The sequence below is a fragment of the Propithecus coquereli genome, unplaced genomic scaffold, assembly GCF_000956105.1.
Source record: "Propithecus coquereli isolate 6110/MARCELLA unplaced genomic scaffold, Pcoq_1.0 Scaffold59, whole genome shotgun sequence".
In the NCBI taxonomy this organism is placed as follows: domain Eukaryota; kingdom Metazoa; phylum Chordata; class Mammalia; order Primates; family Indriidae; genus Propithecus; species Propithecus coquereli.
This window is the reverse complement of record NW_012151840.1, coordinates 1,664,694-1,681,401: the sequence shown is the minus strand read 5'-3', so window position 1 is coordinate 1,681,401 and position 16,708 is coordinate 1,664,694. Positions and strand designations below refer to the sequence as shown.

Sequence of the window (16,708 nt, the reverse complement as noted above, 5' to 3'; positions counted from 1 at the left end):
TCCGCACTCTCCCATTCCCCAGCCCCTGCCCTTGGCGCAGGCACCCACTTACCAAGTGATGCATTAACCCCTTTCCTCCCTGGGAAGTGATGACTCGCAGGTCAGGCTTGCGGCTGGGGGCTCCAAGCTGGGTGCTATGGGTAGGTGGGGGCGGAGACTTGGCAGGGATGACTTTGTTTAGGCTGTTGCCATTGGCCACAGGGAGGAGGCCAGGGGAAGCCCGAGCACTGACGTAGCCATTCCCTGGAGAAGTAACAAGATGAGGGTAAAAGGAAAGCCACAGGCCTACCCTTCAGTCCTGTTAACTTCCCCATACCAATACTCTTGTCACCCGGAACTTCTCAAAGCCATGCTTAGGCTTGGTGTGGATGCTGAGCTTTCCAAGAACTTCATGTCTTGGGAATAAGGGGAAGAGAACACTCCTCACTCCTGAATCAATGGGTTTATTTCCCTGCCTCCAAGCTACATGCGATGGGGCTGGGCGGTGGGACTCTGACGTCAGTGGGAAGAACTGGAAAGTGACCACTGCCTCTGGGCCCCACAATGGCCAAGAGGTTCTTCTGCAGCCAAGCCTCTCCCTGCCTTTTCTCTTCTTTGGTCTCCACAGGGAGCAAGTCTACCACTTTCAGATCCCACAGTCTGCCCCAGACAGGACCCACAATAACCAGGATGGGAAAGGGGTGGCAGCCTGGAATCTGGGCCTCGGTGAGAAGCCTGGTCACCAGGACAAATCACCAACCACTTGGCCTGCTCGCTTTGCCATGAGCTGGGGATCGGCACATGACAAGTTGCCTGCAGCTTGGAGGAGACAAGCCATTCACTGGTGGTGATGGTGTTATTGGTACTGGTCAGATAACACAGCCACCACCATAATTAGACTGGTAATAACAAGCATAATAACTATCTTTTACATTTGCTCACCACTCCACAATCTACACGGGCCTTTCACACACGGATTATCTCATTTAATCTTCACATTAACCCTGCCAGATGGACAAGACATGTATCATTAGCCCCGTTTACAGAAGAAACTAGAGCCTGGTTGGGAGAGGTGTAATGACCCGTCCAGGGCCACACAGCTGGCTGAAGGCCAAGCTAGGGCTCTCGCCTGCTTTCTACATGCAGAACTCAAGAGCCTCTACTGTTTCCTTACGGTGTGCAAGCATTTCTCTGGCCCCCTCCTTGGAGAGGGAGGGATATTCACCCGTTCCTCCAATTTCCCCACACCAGTACACAATTATTGCCAGGGAAGTATTATACAGTGCCTGAGGCTGAGCTGAGGATTCTAGGTCCAAGGATACGGGGGTGACCACAGTCGTAAATGCCACCTTGCTCTGTCCCCTAAGAGCACGCTGTTGCCCTAGAAGTGTGTGCCTGCCTCCATCCCAATTCCCAGATCACTCTGGGAATGGCAGGAATGTCAGGGTGACGTCAATGGTGACATTCGAAGTCATAGTCACCCAGCCGGACAACAGCACAGGGCAGGAGGCGCTGTCAGCTGCTGGGGAGGGTGGGGCAGGAGGAGCAGCCTTTCTTCTGTGGCTTATGTATGTGAGCTCACAAGTGCACAACTAATGCCTGGGTATTTCTGCAAGAGTGAGAATGCATGTATGTGTGTGAGTGCGTGTATGAGCCTGTGCCTATTGTTTGTCTAGGCAACGCCAGGCATTCTCACCTTCCAGATGCCCCCATACAACTGGAAAAACTTGGATGTTCCCCTCCAACTAGAAATGTTGGCTGATTCTCACAGTTTGCCCAGAATTCCCTGAGCCTGCATCTCTGTTGATCATTCACATCAAGCACTGCTACAGATAGCAAAATCCATGAGCTTAAAAATCTCTGCCTCTTGGCCGGGCGGGGTGGCTCATGCCTGTAATCCTAGTTCTCTGGGAGGCCGGGGTGGGCAGATTGTTTGAGCTCAGAAGTTCGAGACCAGCCTGAGCAAGAGCAAGACCCCGTCTCTACTAAAATTAGAAAGAAATTAATTGGACAACTAAAAATATATAGAAAAAATTAGCCGGGCATGGTGGCACATGCCTGTAGTCCCAGCTACTTGGGAGGCTGAGGCAGAAGGATCGCTTGAGCCCAGGAGTTTGAGGTTGCTGTGAGCTAGGATGACGCCACGGCACTCTAGCCCGGGCAACACAGTGAGACTCTGTCTCAAAAAAAAAAAAAAAAAAAAAATCTCTGCCTCTTTATCCAGTTCAGGCCCTGGCATTTTGCTCTCCAATAATCTAGGTCCTTCTTGGTCCTTGGGACCCTGAGACCCCAGAGCGGGCAGACCTCCCTGCCTCCAGGTAGAGGACGCTGCACTCACCAACAGGGCTGGGGCAGGCTCCATTAGCACTGTTCAGGTCTCCCCCCAGCATGGCCCCTGGAGGAGAAACAGAACCATGACAGCTGACAGACTATACCCCTTCCAGAGCGAGTACTGGGAACCGAACAGGAAGAGGGGACCCCAGGAGGAGGAGGAGCCACACAAATGAGGGAATGCTGTGGTGGGTGAAGAGAAATACTCGCTGTTGAAAATGGAATCCCAAAGTCCCCATCAGACCTCATTGCCACCTCCCCCGCCCACCGACCAGCCCACTTACCCGCACTAGCTGGCCGCTGGGGCAGGCCGGGCGACACACTATTCCTCTGTAGTGCTGGCTGCTGGGGGGACAGGAGCCGCGGGTCCGTGAGGGATGATGTCACCAGGGAAGGGGTGACCAGGGAGCCGCTGGGATTGCTGAACTGCAGTGAGCTCTGATTGGACACGGGCACCGTGACAGGCATGGCAAAGTTGGGGGCCGGGACAGCTGACTAGACAGAAAGATGGAGGAGCAGGGTCAGGCCAGGCAGACCCTTACCCTGAGCCCACTTTGCTTGGGAGGGCAGGCAAGGGTTCTTCTCATTTCTGGGCTGTGCATCCTAGGGCCAACTCGAGCTCCTTGCCCTGGGCCCCTTTGGAGTCCTGCCTGCCACTCCCAGCAAGGAAAAACTTTGGGATCCAGCTATGCCCCGGAGAATGAGAACAAGGCTCTGCTCACTGCAGACTGGACCAGGGACACCCCCTAGTGGAGGCAGGTTAGTCCTCAGCCAGGCAGGACACACCGGGAGCAGGTTAGAGGCCCTGAGTATAAATCTACATACACAGCTGTTAAAGGCCTGCACCGTGGGTTGGGACAACATCTAGCCTGCTACAGAGGGCTCACTGCTTTCCCCCAAACAATGCTGAGTGCCTTTGGCTGGGGCATGAGAGCAGGCCCCAGGGGACCTCTCCCCAGAAAACATCTGGACAAAGAGCACACTCTACTTTCCTGTCCCTTAAGGATCTTATGTGATCTACACACTTATTGCTGGTGAGGGGGACACTGCAGGCCTCTCTGGCTTATGCTCCATCCAAGATGAGTCTCCGAGAGGGACACAGGTTTACCATGACCAAGGTCAGAGGTTCCTCAGTGGTCACTAACAGCCCCAGCATGGCTCAGAGCAGAACATCCATCAGAGGCAGCCGAGGGCTGGGGCGGGGCGCGAAGCCACACCATGCACCACAGGGAGGCTCTCCTCCATGCGACTACTCACGGCCAGTCTATAACTCTGCATCATTTTATCAAACTCCTCGTCTATCTTTTTATATTTCTCTTCCGTCTGGGGGGTCAGGGCAAACACCTCGTCCACCTCAGGGCTCTCACATTCCCTGTGCTTCTTGTGCAGCGCCTGGGGGGGAAGGGGCCGGAAGGGGGGGCCAACAGAGAGAGAGTGAGTGGGGCTCACCCCGTAGCGCCGGAAGAGCCCGTCCAGCTCCTCGCTGGCGCGCCGGTACTTGTCCTCCAGCAGGGGGCTCTGTTCCAGCGAGTCCTCCCCGTCGGGCTCTGGGCTGTCGCAGCCGTTGAAGCCCTTCTTCCTCAGGGTCTGTAACCGCACCACTACCATCAGCGGGGTGAGGGTCCTGCCCACCTTCCCTGAGTTCCTTCCGGCCCTTGCCTGAGATCCCCCTATTTTCTCCCCCTCCCTGTCCCTGACCGCCTTCCTCAGGGGTCCCAGCATCTCCCCAACCCCCCCTCCCTTAGTGCCACCTGCCTCTCCCCACTAACAGTGCCTCCCTGGGCACTGTGTAAAGATCTGCTTGGTGGAGGAAGCATCAGAATACAGGGATCATGTGGGAGGTGGGCCTAGACCAGGGGTGCACTTTGCATGGAGATAGTACTTCCAAGGTGCAGGTAGGAAGGGGGCTCCACGGGGATGGGCTGAGGGGCTGGTACCCTGGGCCAGCCCCTGCCTGACCACCCTGTGGTGAGCCCTGGCCAGAAGGTACCAATCGTTCCCCGGGGGGAGGTAGTTAGGGTGGTTTCCCATCCCAATCCCTGGGCTCTGCTTAGGAGAAATGGGGGACAGAGAGAGAGAGAGAGAGAGATGGAGACAGAGAGACAGGAACGAGACACAGAAGAGCAAAGAGGGAATGAGCGTGTACTCTGATGGAGGCATACCTGGTGGGTCTGCAATAGACCTCAAAGCTGCCCTCTCCATGCTCAAAATACCCTGAAAGATACTTGCTTTGTCTTCGAAATCAATGAGTTTTTACATTCTAGTCTAGAGTAAATCTGTTTTCTCTAACATAAAACTAAGAGATTTTCCTCTCAATCTCTGAGTAGGCCTGTGGCTTCCCAGGCACCCTCTTCATCACCACGAGTTCTGTGCTCCCAAGGTGCACGCACCTCAGTGTGAGAAGCGGGAACATTCCATTCACACGGCACCCTTCAAAGCAGGCACTAGCTCCATTTTGTGGAGGGGGACACCAAGGTGCAGGGAGGCCAAAGGCCAAAGCTCCGAGAGGCCAACGCACCTGCCTAAGGCCACGTGGCCAGGAAAGGCCAGAGCCGAATTCCAAAGCTCGTGTCCTTCAACAGTTCACAATGTCGGCTCTCTTTGAAACAGAAAATAGAACCACAGGGACCCACAAAGGGACAGAGACAGAGCAGGAGAGATGGAAACAAAGACGGAGACAAAAAAAGGAGGAGGCAGATGTAGGAGCAGACCAAAAGATGGGAGAAAGGGGGAAAGACAGAGAGAATGAGAGAGAAGACAGAGTAGAGAGAAGTTATGTCATGCCTGACAGAGGTGGAGACAGACTCTTAGAGAGGGGGTGGGAGTGGGCTGGGTGGGCAGCCCCCTCCCGACAGCTAGGCAGCCTGGTGCCGGCCCGTTCACCTGTACGGCATGCCCCTCCTTCCTCCTCGGGCCCAGGCTCTGCGTGAGAAGACGTGGGCTTAAGTGTGCGCACACGGGGGAGGGGCTACAAGGGCAAGGTACACAGGTGCGTGCGCACAGGCAGGCCTGCAGGTGCCTGCTGCATGGACGTGGGGACATGCGCATGCAGGGGTGGTACCAGGGTGTGTGCCCACCTCGATGATGTCGGCATTGGTGCGGCTCTCGTGCGGCTCGTTGTACTCCGTGTACTTGAGCAGCACCTTGTCCATGTCGGTGCTGGCGTACTGGAACAGCTTGTTGGAGTGGTTGAAGATGATGAGCGCGATCTCGCAGTCGCACAGCACACTCAGCTCATAGGCCTTCTTCATCAGCCCAAACTTCCGCTTGGTGAACGTCACCTGCAGAAAGGCGGTGTGTAGCCGAGTCTGGCTTAGTCAAGGCTTGCCCAGGAGTCCCAGCCTACAGGCAGCCGCACATAGCCCTGCCCTCAGGTGCCCCCATTCTCAGGGTGACACAGCCCTTGCTCTCAGGAGTCCCTGGTCTGGGGAAGGAGCGGGCTAGCACTCCTCTGCCAACACATGGCAGAGGTACAGCCCAGACCCAACTCGCTGAAGGGAGAGGATTCAGGTGGACAGAACTCCCCACCTCCGTGCTGGGGGCTACGAAGAGGTCAGTGGAGAAGAGTAGAAGGGCCTCCTAAGGTCAAAAGAGGGGAAGCGTTCATTTGGGGAAAGAGGAGTGCCCAGGCATGGCCTAAGCCTGGCATGTGGCTCCTGGATAGGGGCACAGTCCCATCCGGTTGCAGCAGCAGATGACCTTCAGAGTTCTGGGACACAGCATTCCAAGAGTTGCAAGGAGATGGGGGCTCGTCTTCTCCCAACCTTAGCCCTTCCCCTTCTGTAAAAGCTTCTAGAGTCCCCCCCTCTTCCAGGAGGCCTTCTTGGAGTGCCTAGAAGGAGGAGAGGCAGAGGCCAGCTCCCTGCCCTCACCCACTCCACGTGACTCTAGGACTTCCTCACCTGTCGGTTCCGCTCATCGGTGATTCGCTGGATCTGAATCTTTTTCCTCCCCATCTTCTCCGGGGGTCCTCAGTGCTAGGGAGGGGAGGGGCTTGCTGGGTTGTGGGTCTCGGCACACCTTACACTGTGCTCATGAACGGTCTGGGATCAGCGCTCAGTTCATGGTCTGCAAGACACCTTCTGCACAGCCTCCTGGAAGGGGAGGATCACAAGAGGACCCTAAGCTTGCTCCTTGGTCTCGCTCTTCAGGCACACAGGGCAGGCTCACAGCACCCCCGTGAGAGGCTGGCAGCATCTGAGCCCCGCCCTCGAAATGAGGCAATGCTGTCTACCTGAGGCAACAGCATGCCACAGCCTGGCACACACAGGAATTCGCACCAGGCTCTGCCCAGGCTCTTTCCCCACAGTCACTGCTGCTCTCAGGCTCTAGGTCAAACAGAGTATATGGATCTCGTGGTTTCTAAGGGTCTGGGTCTTAGGAAACACTCCATGTCCCCTTCTTCTCCCCAGAGCCTGCTCGGAGTAGAGACACCTGGGCTCTCTAGCTGCCCTCTGGCCTAGAACCATGATTCCTGGTGCCAAGATGGGGCGTCTCTGGTGTCCCTGGCTCAAGAACACTAGAGCAGGCCTGGAGCAGTGGTCCTCACACTCAACTCATGGAACCCTGGGGCCTGGAGTCCTGCAGTGGGGGCTGGGGCTGCAGAACCCCTACCTCCCTCCACCAGGCCTCCTCCACACTGAGCGGTTTTACTCAGTGGGCCTCGGTCTACAGTTTTGTTTGAAGAAAGGATTTTGTTGCTTAAAACAAACAAACAAACCACTCCCTTATACCAGAGGACAGCAAATTTTGGGCCACATAGTAAATATTTCAGGCTTTGCAGACCATAAAGTCCCTGTTGTAACTACTCAACTCTGCCATTGTAGCATGAAAGCAGCTGACGGCAACATGTAAACTAATGAGCAAGAGCATGGCTGTGATCCAATAAAACTATATTCACAAAAATGGGCATGGGCCAGATTTGGCCCACGGGTCAGAGTTTGCCGACTCTTACTCTAGAGATATGGGCCAAGTCTAGTCTAAGAGTAGTGCTTCCCAACCCGGCACCTAGAGGCACACACGGAAAACGTAAGGCCAAATGACATATACTGTTGAGGCCACTGGCAGCCAGGGGGACGCAAGCACCAGGCAGAGAAATCACATCTCAGTACATCTACAACCTCCTCACGGCCCACTGGTCGACAGTTCCAGTTCCAGAGGCAGGATGGGAAACGGAGCCCTGCACTGCCCAACTCCAGGAGGCACCATGGGATGGGAGGGGACGCAGGGATGGCAGCACAGCCAGAGCCAGAAAAGTGCATGCTCTCAGGTGTGGGCAGTGCCCATACAGGCTAGGCGGGCCCGCAAGGACTGGAAGGGCCGAGGATGGAAGCACAGGATGACCTCAGGGCCCCTCCAGCTCTGTTATTCTAGGAGTCCTTGCATCAAAGGTAGAACTTTCTGGAAGATGTTGGAGGAGGGCAGTGAGCATGGGGCCCATGCTTCTGAAGCCACTCTGTTTGGGTCCTGGGAGAAGCCTGGACCAGAGAAGGCCAGCCCTCCCCTCCAGAGTTCCTCCTCCACAGAGGCCCCACTCAGAGACCCAATTGCAGAGCTCAGGGAGGTGGGTTCCCAGCCTCTGTCTGACCCCCAACCCCAACCTGGGTAGAGGTGTTGCTGGGATGTTTGATGACAGAGAAGCACCCCCTACCCCAGCCAGTGGGAGTGTTGCTGAGGTTCCCTGGAGCCTTTCCAGCCCCACTCGACATGGCCTCTAAGGACCACAGCAGATGCCGAAGTTCAGCCTTGGCATCTTGCATGGAGGGAAGGGGGAGAGGAAAGAGGGGTATCTATGGACTTGGGAGGAACCAGGAGTACCCCTCCCCACTTGCCCGGTTACCAGGACTGTCCCTCAAGCTTTCCCCAGCCCAGCTGGAAAGAGAGCCTCTGCTCTACCCAGATAGCTACAGAAAACAATGCAGCTCTCTCCCCACGCCTCAAAGGACCCTCCACCCCTCTTGTTCTTCCCTCCATGGGCCTTGGGCGTCCTACTGTCCCTGCTGCACATATCCCAGGACAACACCAACAACAGCCCAGCCAGCCCTGAGTGGCCCGACAGACACCCGGGTCTCAAACCAGCTCCAGCCACCCCATTCCTCACCTGTGACCCCAATCTCTGCTGAACTCCCATTGCTAAGGCTCCAGCCCAAGGACTTTAGCTCCCCTGCTTCCCAGAGAGCAGTGCAAACACCGTGCTTTCTAGAGCTACAGTGGTGTGGGCTTTGGCAGGGAAGGTGAGGAGGGAACACAGAGGGCAAGGGGAAGGGGCTATGAAGAGTTGGCTTCTTAAATAAGATTTTCTGGCCCGGCCATGAAAACCCCAATCTAGACTGGTAAGTGCAACAACTACTGCACTCCTCTGGCTTACAGCAGCTACCTTCCTGCTCCCGTTTGACTATCTCCCTACCCTTTTGTTCATAAGCACATCCTTGCTGAGATGTAACCTCTATAAGCTTATGACCAACACTGTCTCTTCCTTCAACTTGGGAGAGAAACCCTTTGTTCTCACAGCCCTCAGAAAAGTCACTCTTACAGTCTTTCTAGCACTTATCGCAATTGTAAATAATTATAATTCCATGCTTCTATTTAATGCTTGGCTCCTGTAATAAGACTGAAATTTCATGAGGGCAGGAATCACAGCTATCTTTTTCACTACTCTATCTCCTACAAGAAGGAGCTCAGGAAATGCTGAAAGGAAGAAAAGATGAGTTCATTGTCGTGATCCTATGAGAAGTCCTTCTTGCAGTCTAACCTCCGTCAGTCCTGCTGCAGTACTGGTTCCTCTCACTCTATCCTCTATGAAGCTAGAACACTTCCTCTCCTGGCTGTTCCTGAAGATTGTCCTGGACACCACCCACCCTCCAAACACCCCTGCCATCTCAGTCCTCAACCCTCCCTACCCTCAGGTTGGCTGGTGCAGAGGGTGAGACTCTGAAGTCTTCTAAGGAGCAGCCCTGAGCACATGGAGATGGAGAGGATGGGGTTGCTTAGGCAACTGTCGCCTGGCAACCAGCTCCCAGGCTGATCTCCTACACCGCCCCCCCCACCCCCGCCTCATGCTGGGGGAGCTGGGATGCGAGAGGGATCAGGGCTTAGAAGGCAGAGAAGCCATAGAGACCCACTGAGCATCCTCTGGTAGAGAGACATCAGGGTTAAAAAGACGAGGCCCATCTATCCTCACTCTCTGGCAAGGTAGCCCAAAGCACTTTTTATAATTCCATGCTGCCCAGGACCCTTATCCCATTGCTGCTCCCTCTATGCCAACACTGCCAGAGGAGGAGATACCCCTGCCTTGGGCAGTCCTCCCTCCTATCTAATCATCAACCCTCCTACAAAGCAGGCTCAGTTTGTACTAACCTCTTTCCCTTCAGCTGTCCATTCCACATTGTTGCAGGGTCTTTGACAGCCCTGGGGCAAAAACATGAACTCAACCCTGACTTTGGAAGAAAGGGTGGCTGGGGCCTAGGTGGGCATAAAGCACCCTAAACTGACCCTATCCAAGGTGTGGAGGTCTCTCCTGTCCAAGCTTCCCGCCTACCCAATTAGGGAGATTTTAATGAACACCTGGACCTCCTTAATTAGCCCTCTGCCTAATTACCTAACCAACTGCCAGGAGCCAGAGGCCTGGGCATCTGTTCTCCAGATGTGAGTCTCTCCTCCCCAGCCTGGCCTGGCCCCATTCGTCTTCTCCTTTCTGGCCAACTCCTCCTCTAGGAAGCCCTCTCGGATGTCCTGGCCCTTGGATGCTTCCCTTCTAACTCTCTAGCCTTTACTCTGCCTGGTATCTGGAGCCCAAGGCTTGGGAAGGCTTGGGCTGCCAAAGAGACAGGGGGTTGGCCAGGATGGCCTTCCTGCTCTGATGGTCCCAGGGCTGCCCAATCTTGACCTCAGGCCATAGCTATGACTTGGGCTGGCAGCATCTAGCACCCCTTTGAAGGCTCTGGCTGCTTGACTGTGGACAGGGTAGGGTTGGGCAGGGTGGACCTCCTAGGTGGTGGGGTGGGGGCAGGCAGAGGCAGGGCCTTCCTGATGGAGATAGGAGAAGCAAAGTGGGGGCAGGGAGAGGGCAGTTAGGCTGGCCCCAAGGAGGAAGGCACAGACCCACCTCTGTGGAGGAGGGTGGCTGAGGAGAAGCCTTTGCAAATGGAGAGGGGTGAGGATGCAGGGCAGGAGGCCTATCTGAAAACACCCTCAACAAGGAAGGAGAGCTGAGGGAACCAGAGACCATGGAGGATCCAGAAGGACCCCAGGGACAGCCATTTTTCCAAGCTACAGACCCAACTAGAACCAGCAGGTTGCAAATGAGGCACAAATGACATGTAAAATGTACCCTAAAGCGGGATTGGTTTGCAGGGGGCATGGGAGAAGAAACAGGCCCCTGCCTCCCCCAATGTAACACCTCTTGGTACCTGAGCAATATTCAAACCATTCTCGGGTTTCAGAATGATGCTATCTCAGTTCCTGTGTGAGAGTGGCCTGGGGCCAGGGGGGGCTGGAGGTTGAGGGGGAGCGGTCAGGGCAGCCTCCCTGGAGCTGCAGCTGCAGCAGGGCTGAGCAGGGCTGTCCTTCCTGGGAGCTGCAGGAGAAGTCCTTCCAATGGCTAGCCTCCACCCTTCTCTCCCGCTCTTGGCAGAGGAGTACCCACCTCTCCTTCTCCCCCTACGCCTTTCCACCCATATCCACCCCTATCCCAGTGGCCCCAAGGCTCGGAGGAACTACAGAGCATCTGCTTCCAGAGCTCCCACACCAGCACAGGTCAAAATGGAGCAGATGCCCAGAGAGGCTGAGTGAGTGGACCCATGTCACAGAGCAATGGGGTTCAACCTGCTCTTCCACACGGTGAGAAAGGGAGCTCTCATTAGGCAGCCCTTCATCCCTCCCTCCCAGGCTGCTCAGGGCTGCAGGCTGTGGACTGGAGGGGAAGGCAGGAGGCGCTGGAGACAGCTGTCATCCCTCCTCCCGCCCCTTCCCCGTGGCTGGGCTGCAGGGCATGAAATAAGCAGCAGGCACTGGGGGAGGGGGTGACAATCCAATCCACCTGTCACCCCCACAGTCAGGCGGCCTCAAGCAGCCTGCTCACTAACGAGAGAGGAGGCGTGGGTGAGACAGACACAGAGGAGGGTGGCAGAGGGGGACAGACACACAGACAGGAACGGAGACAGAGAAAAAGAGGCAGCGAGGTCAGAAGGCAGAGTGTGGGGCAGAGACAGACAAGGGGAGGGCCAGAGGAGAGAGGGAGAGGCGGGAGGGAGACCGACAGAGACAAAGATTCAGAGAGAAGCAGGTAGAGACCCAGAGACGCGTTCAACAACTGCTCACAGGACTCCAGCTCGGCCTGACGCTGGGGGAGTAGCTTGACAGGATACCACCCCTGCCCTCTGAGAACTTGCAGTCCAGCCAAGAGACAGACGAGGGAGGGGCAGGTCCCACCGAGGGCGAGGGCAGGGAGAGGAAAGGTGGCCCTTGGAGCTCTAGACTGGGCCCAGGCATGGCTTCAGGAAGGAGCACCTCCACTCCTGTGGTTCTGGGCTCTGCCCAACCTCTCGAGGGCAGCCAGGCCCTGACAGGAGGCGGAGGGGAGCACTGAGGACCAGGCTGCCCAACTCAACCCCTGGTCTTGCCTCAATTCCCACCCTACCCCCAGGGCTCACAACCTTCCTTGTCATTCTCTCTCTGAACCTCAGCCCTGGGACCTCTCCCCTTGGAGGGGAGACACATGCTGAGGAGCTCCGGGAGGTGGGGTGGGAAGGTGAACCCAGTGACTCCCCCAAACACCCAGGCTAGGGGATTGAGAGACATTTTCCTGTGGTTCACACAGTGAGCCCTTCCTTTGCCAAGGAGGTGAGGGGCATTACCCCCTAAAGTCTAAGCCAAAGCAGAGCCCATGGCCTCACACTGTCCCTCTCCCCCATCCCACACGAAGCCCAATTCTCACAGCCCCTCCCGCAGAGCCCGCTCCCCACCCCACTGCTCCTGGGCCTCTCTCTGTCCCCGCCCCCTCCCGTGGCAGCCTCTCTCTCTTCATCACCCCGGAGTGCTTCTGGGGTCTGATCTCAAAGGCAGGGCCCCAATCCCAGCCCTTCAAAATTCTGTCTGGCAAGCTTACTACCCAAATCCCTGGTTCCCACCATCTTCCCGTCCCTCGGGGACTCCCCTCCCCCAGCCCAGCAGCCTCAGGGCTGGGCAGGGGCTATTTTTAGCCTGGGCACTGAGCTAATTTTAACTCACCAACAGGGGACCTGGGGGCGGGCTGTCGGGCTGGGTGGGGGCGCAGTCCAGGAAAGCTGGGGCTGGGACAGGAGTGGTCTCAGGTCCCAGGCACCCTAGGAATCCAAGTGGGGGGCAGACACTACAGCCTCAGCTTAAGGGACAGGAACTGACTTGCCAAGAAGAGCACCCACTGCAGAGAGCAGGGCTGGGAGCCCTCCCCCAGCTTCCCTTGGACAACTCTCCCGTGCCCCACCCTAGATTCCCGCCCTCCTCTCCCTGGCAAATCTCCTGGGATGGGGTCATCCTGTTCTCTGCCCAGGAGATGCCTCTCTAGTGAGGGTCTGTCTCCTGAGCCTCCTCTACTTCTTCCCCACCCAGGCTTGTCCTTCCTGTAGTCTAGCTCTCATCCTTCCTGTAGCAGCTGTGAGGCTGTCTGGCTCCCTATGGAGACGCAGCCTGCCCCACCAGGGTCCAGCACCTCCCACCCCAGCTCTGGCCTTCCCTTCATGGCCTCTGGGTTGGCTCCTAGGTAAACCCCGCCCCCCACAAGTTCCTAGAGCTACCCAGACTGATCTCAGGAAGTATTTTGGGGAGGGGGTGGCAAAAGGAGATCCTAGTAGAAAAGAGGTGAGTGAGGTCAGGCAATGAATAGCTCAGGGGAACACAGGGCCTCTGGACTGGGATTTTGGAAGCCTGGGTTCTAGTGCCAGCTCTGGCTCTAACTAATGTATGACCTTGAATAAGTCACTGCACCCTCCAGGTGTCACCCCACTGGCCGGTGTTATGGGCAGCTGGAGTGGACTAGGTACTCAAGTGCCCTTCTAGCCCTAACATTCTGTTCCTGTGCCCTCTGGAGAGGTCCAAAGGAAAGGAGGTCAGGATTGTGTGATTCCATGGAAAGGTAACCAAAGAGATGGCCTGGTTGGGTCCCTCATCCTCCAGCTGGGGAGGAAAGGCAACATGGGCGCCAGAAGAGAGCAGGGACAGGGCTGAAGGGGGAGGCGCTTTCTAAATAGTACTCCCCAACAGATGGCGAACGGTTGAGGAAGGCTCATGGTCAACCAGGGCAAGTACCAGGTGAGGCACACAGGCCCCCATGGCAGATGTTCAATCCCCTTATACACCTGGAACGCCTATCAGACCCAGGGCTTGGGGCCTCCTGCTGCTTGTTAAGCAGTGACTAGCTCAAGGTCACTGTCACAGCCTCTAGTAGGGCCAGTTCTAGAACCCAAGCCCAAGCCTTGCTTCATGCTGCACCCCAGTAGGCCGAGCAGCCATGACTCACTGTCAGTCTTTTGCATGGGAATTTGCATAGTGTCTCTGACCTTATTCCTTTAGACTCAACTTCCCATTCCAGGACATGGGTTACCCCTACCCAGGATCCCTAGGCACTTATGGACCCCAAGTGGAGTTCTTGGCACCTCGGGCCCCTGTTCCCATCTTTCTCCTCCAGAAAACATTCCTGAATTTATAAATACCTTCAGTAATACAGTCTAGAGCTCTCAGTCCAACTGGGTCCCCTACTCTTGCCTAGGCAGGGATGGGGGCAGGGGTGAATAAGTAAGTGCTGCAGTTAGAGGAATCTGGTAAGATTCATGGGGTACAGTGTGGTGGCTCCACCACTGCCTGGAGGCTCCCCAGAAGAATCCCAATCCCCTTCTTAGTGCCGAATTTGGGGCAGCAGCAGTAGGATGGAGGTGAGCTGCCTTTACTTTTATTTCTAGCGCCATTTCTAAAATCCACCCACAGACTGCAGAGTGAGAGGAAATGGCCTTGTACAGCAGGTAGGATAGAGGTAAGACCACAGAGTGGACTTCTCAGGGCTAAGTCCCTGGACTCAAAGTAGTCTCTGGGGCTCAAACTTGCTTTGTCAGAAGACACCCAACGAAGCATGGCAGCTGGTGATATGTGGGAGGGCACGGAGGCCCCAGCATTGTACTCCAACCAATGGGAGCTGCAGACAACCAGTCCCCTACCCACCTTGCAGTCTGACCTCCACTTCTCCAGTTATAGTATCTACACTTCGAGGCAAACCCTCTGAAACAATGAAGCCCAGCAGTGTCTCCTATCCTAGGAAGTCGTTCCTGCTGTCTAACTGCCATCTTTCCCACTGCAGCCTAAGCCCATTTCAGTCATCTTCACAAGCGTGGTGGCCAAGGGCCCCTGGCCATCAGAAGCCTCGGCTGAGGAGAGGTGGGGGCGGTTGAGACGGTTAGTGTGTCACCTTCCACCTCCCCACCCAACTTCCCTCTGGGGTCTCAGGAGACAGAAGTGAAAGTGGCAGCTGGGGCCCTGGGGGCGGGTCAGCCCGAGAGCCGTTGGGATGAGCATAATGCCACCAGTGCTGGGTCTGGGCTGCCTGCCATTGTAGCGGGTGGGCTGATGGTTAGATCAGGGGAGGGACTTCCCATGGAAATGAGGACATGCGGTACTGATGAGCATGGGCCCCTGGCCAAAGGAAGAGCAGGCTGAAGAGGAAAAAATGGAGAGAGACAGGCAGGCAGTAGACTGTCTCAGAAGGGCACTTTCTTCCAGGGCAGTGGTTTGTCCCGTTGTTTAAAGCAGCCAGATCCTTTCTTCGCATCCACACAACAGAGCCCGGGCTGCTCTGGCTGCAGCAGATGAAGGGGTCTGAGCCCTGACTGCTGGGATGTGAGGGCAAAGGTAGGGGGCTGAGGCTGGGCCCTCAGTCTAGACAGCACCAATTCTGCGGAAAGGGGAGGTGGAGGTTTGGAACTTGAAGGGTTCACCTACAATTACAACAGGGGACCTGAAAGAGGCCAATCCAATCAGAGAAAGCAAATCCTCCTAGAGACATCATGACCTCGAGAAGCCACCAAGGATTTAAAGGGGCCGCTGGGGCAATGGCTGGATCTCCTTCTGACTGGAAGGACAGTCCTCTAAGCCCCTGGCAGGGGAGGGCGGGCGGGCATCGTGGCTGTGTGGGCCTGCTGAGGCAGCCAGCCAGGCAGCTCTTACAGGATTAGCTTGCTGCTTTCAGGAAAGGTGCCAGGTGAGGCTAAGATGCCCGGCCAGATGGAGGGGGGCCCCGGAGGGAAGGGGGGTGGGGAGCAGTACCTGCACAAGGCTATGCAAACACATGTCCCCGGACTTGTGCCCCTCACCAATACCTGTCTTCTTGCCCATTCTTGAGAATACTGTGCAAAGACCCCTCTGCTTTTTGCCAGTGAGGACCTCTGCCTACCAAGCTTTCCCTACCATTCCTGTGATCTGGAGCTATCCTTCCTCTGAGGGGAAAGTCCTGCCTGTTGTCTATTCTTGATCTCTTTGCTGTACTTTACCACCAAGGCCCTAACCCTGGAAACCGGTGAGGAGGCTGAGGGGTTCCTTTCTCTCCCCTCCCCATCAGCTCTCCACCCCAGGCTGACAGGTGGGGGAGACAAGAAGGAGCAGCTGGGCCAGGACACCTGTCCCCACCCAGCCAGCACGGGCCCCAGGGGCCTGCCATGGGGTATGCATCAGGGGAGTCAGCACAGAGCAGGCAGCTGTGGGGGCTGGAAGAAAGGGGCTCAGAGGTCAGGGAGGTGACGGGAAGGTCTGAAGCACCCCTCCAATCAGCTCATCCTCCTGGTCTACCCCCACCCCATCATCCCTCACCAAACACAGAACACACCCATGCTCCAAAGAGAAAAATTCAAGGTTTGAAGTCATTCCTCAACCCCCCTGCTCCATCCCCTTGTAGGAAGACCCCCTGAAAAGAGACCAAGCCCTCCTCTCCCCACCCCACGCCTCCTGCTGTGTGTTTCCACTTGAGGCTTGGGGGTGGGATCTCTTTTATTCTTTGTTCTCCCAACCCTTAGCCCCCAGTATCTGCTGGTGGAATCCGGAGGAATAAGTAAGCGCACAGCCAGAGGGACCTGGTAAGACTCATGGGAAGAAGTGTGGAGGGGCAGGTTCTAACACAAGGAGACAGCTGGACGGGGAAGGCAGGGCTGAGCTTGGCTTCTCAACCCATCCTAGGGTCAATCTGAGGCCTATGCCTCAGTCCCTACCCCGGACCCCAGAAGCACTGCCTACCCCCCATCCCAGTTTCTGGGTCGCTGCCTTGGCAGGCAAGTCCTGGGCCCAGCTGAGGCTGAAGGTCTAGAAGAAAAGATGTAACCATGTTCTGAGCACCCACCATACCTTTTCCCACTGAACCTCCTTCCTTTCCCATATGAGGGAGGTA

The 16,708-nt window shown here is 56.3% G+C and overlaps 1 protein-coding gene across 2 annotated transcripts in view; it reads right to left on the bottom strand.

Annotated features, from left to right (window-relative positions):
• Positions 1-16,708, bottom strand: part of MEF2D (myocyte enhancer factor 2D) — a 33,484-nt gene that overhangs the window by 10,872 nt on the left and 5,904 nt on the right. For both annotated transcript variants that reach the window (XM_012658879.1, XM_012658880.1), the window contains exons 2-7: positions 6,213-6,404; positions 5,388-5,591; positions 3,760-3,897; positions 2,595-2,805; positions 2,318-2,374; positions 53-243 (exon numbers count right to left, since the gene is read on the bottom strand). In XM_012658879.1, coding sequence (XP_012514333.1) covers positions 53-243; positions 2,318-2,374; positions 2,595-2,805; positions 3,760-3,897; positions 5,388-5,591; positions 6,213-6,266 — 855 coding nt within the window. In that variant the 5' untranslated portion in view covers positions 6,267-6,404. The remainder of the gene's footprint in view (positions 1-52; positions 244-2,317; positions 2,375-2,594; positions 2,806-3,759; positions 3,898-5,387; positions 5,592-6,212; positions 6,405-16,708) is intronic.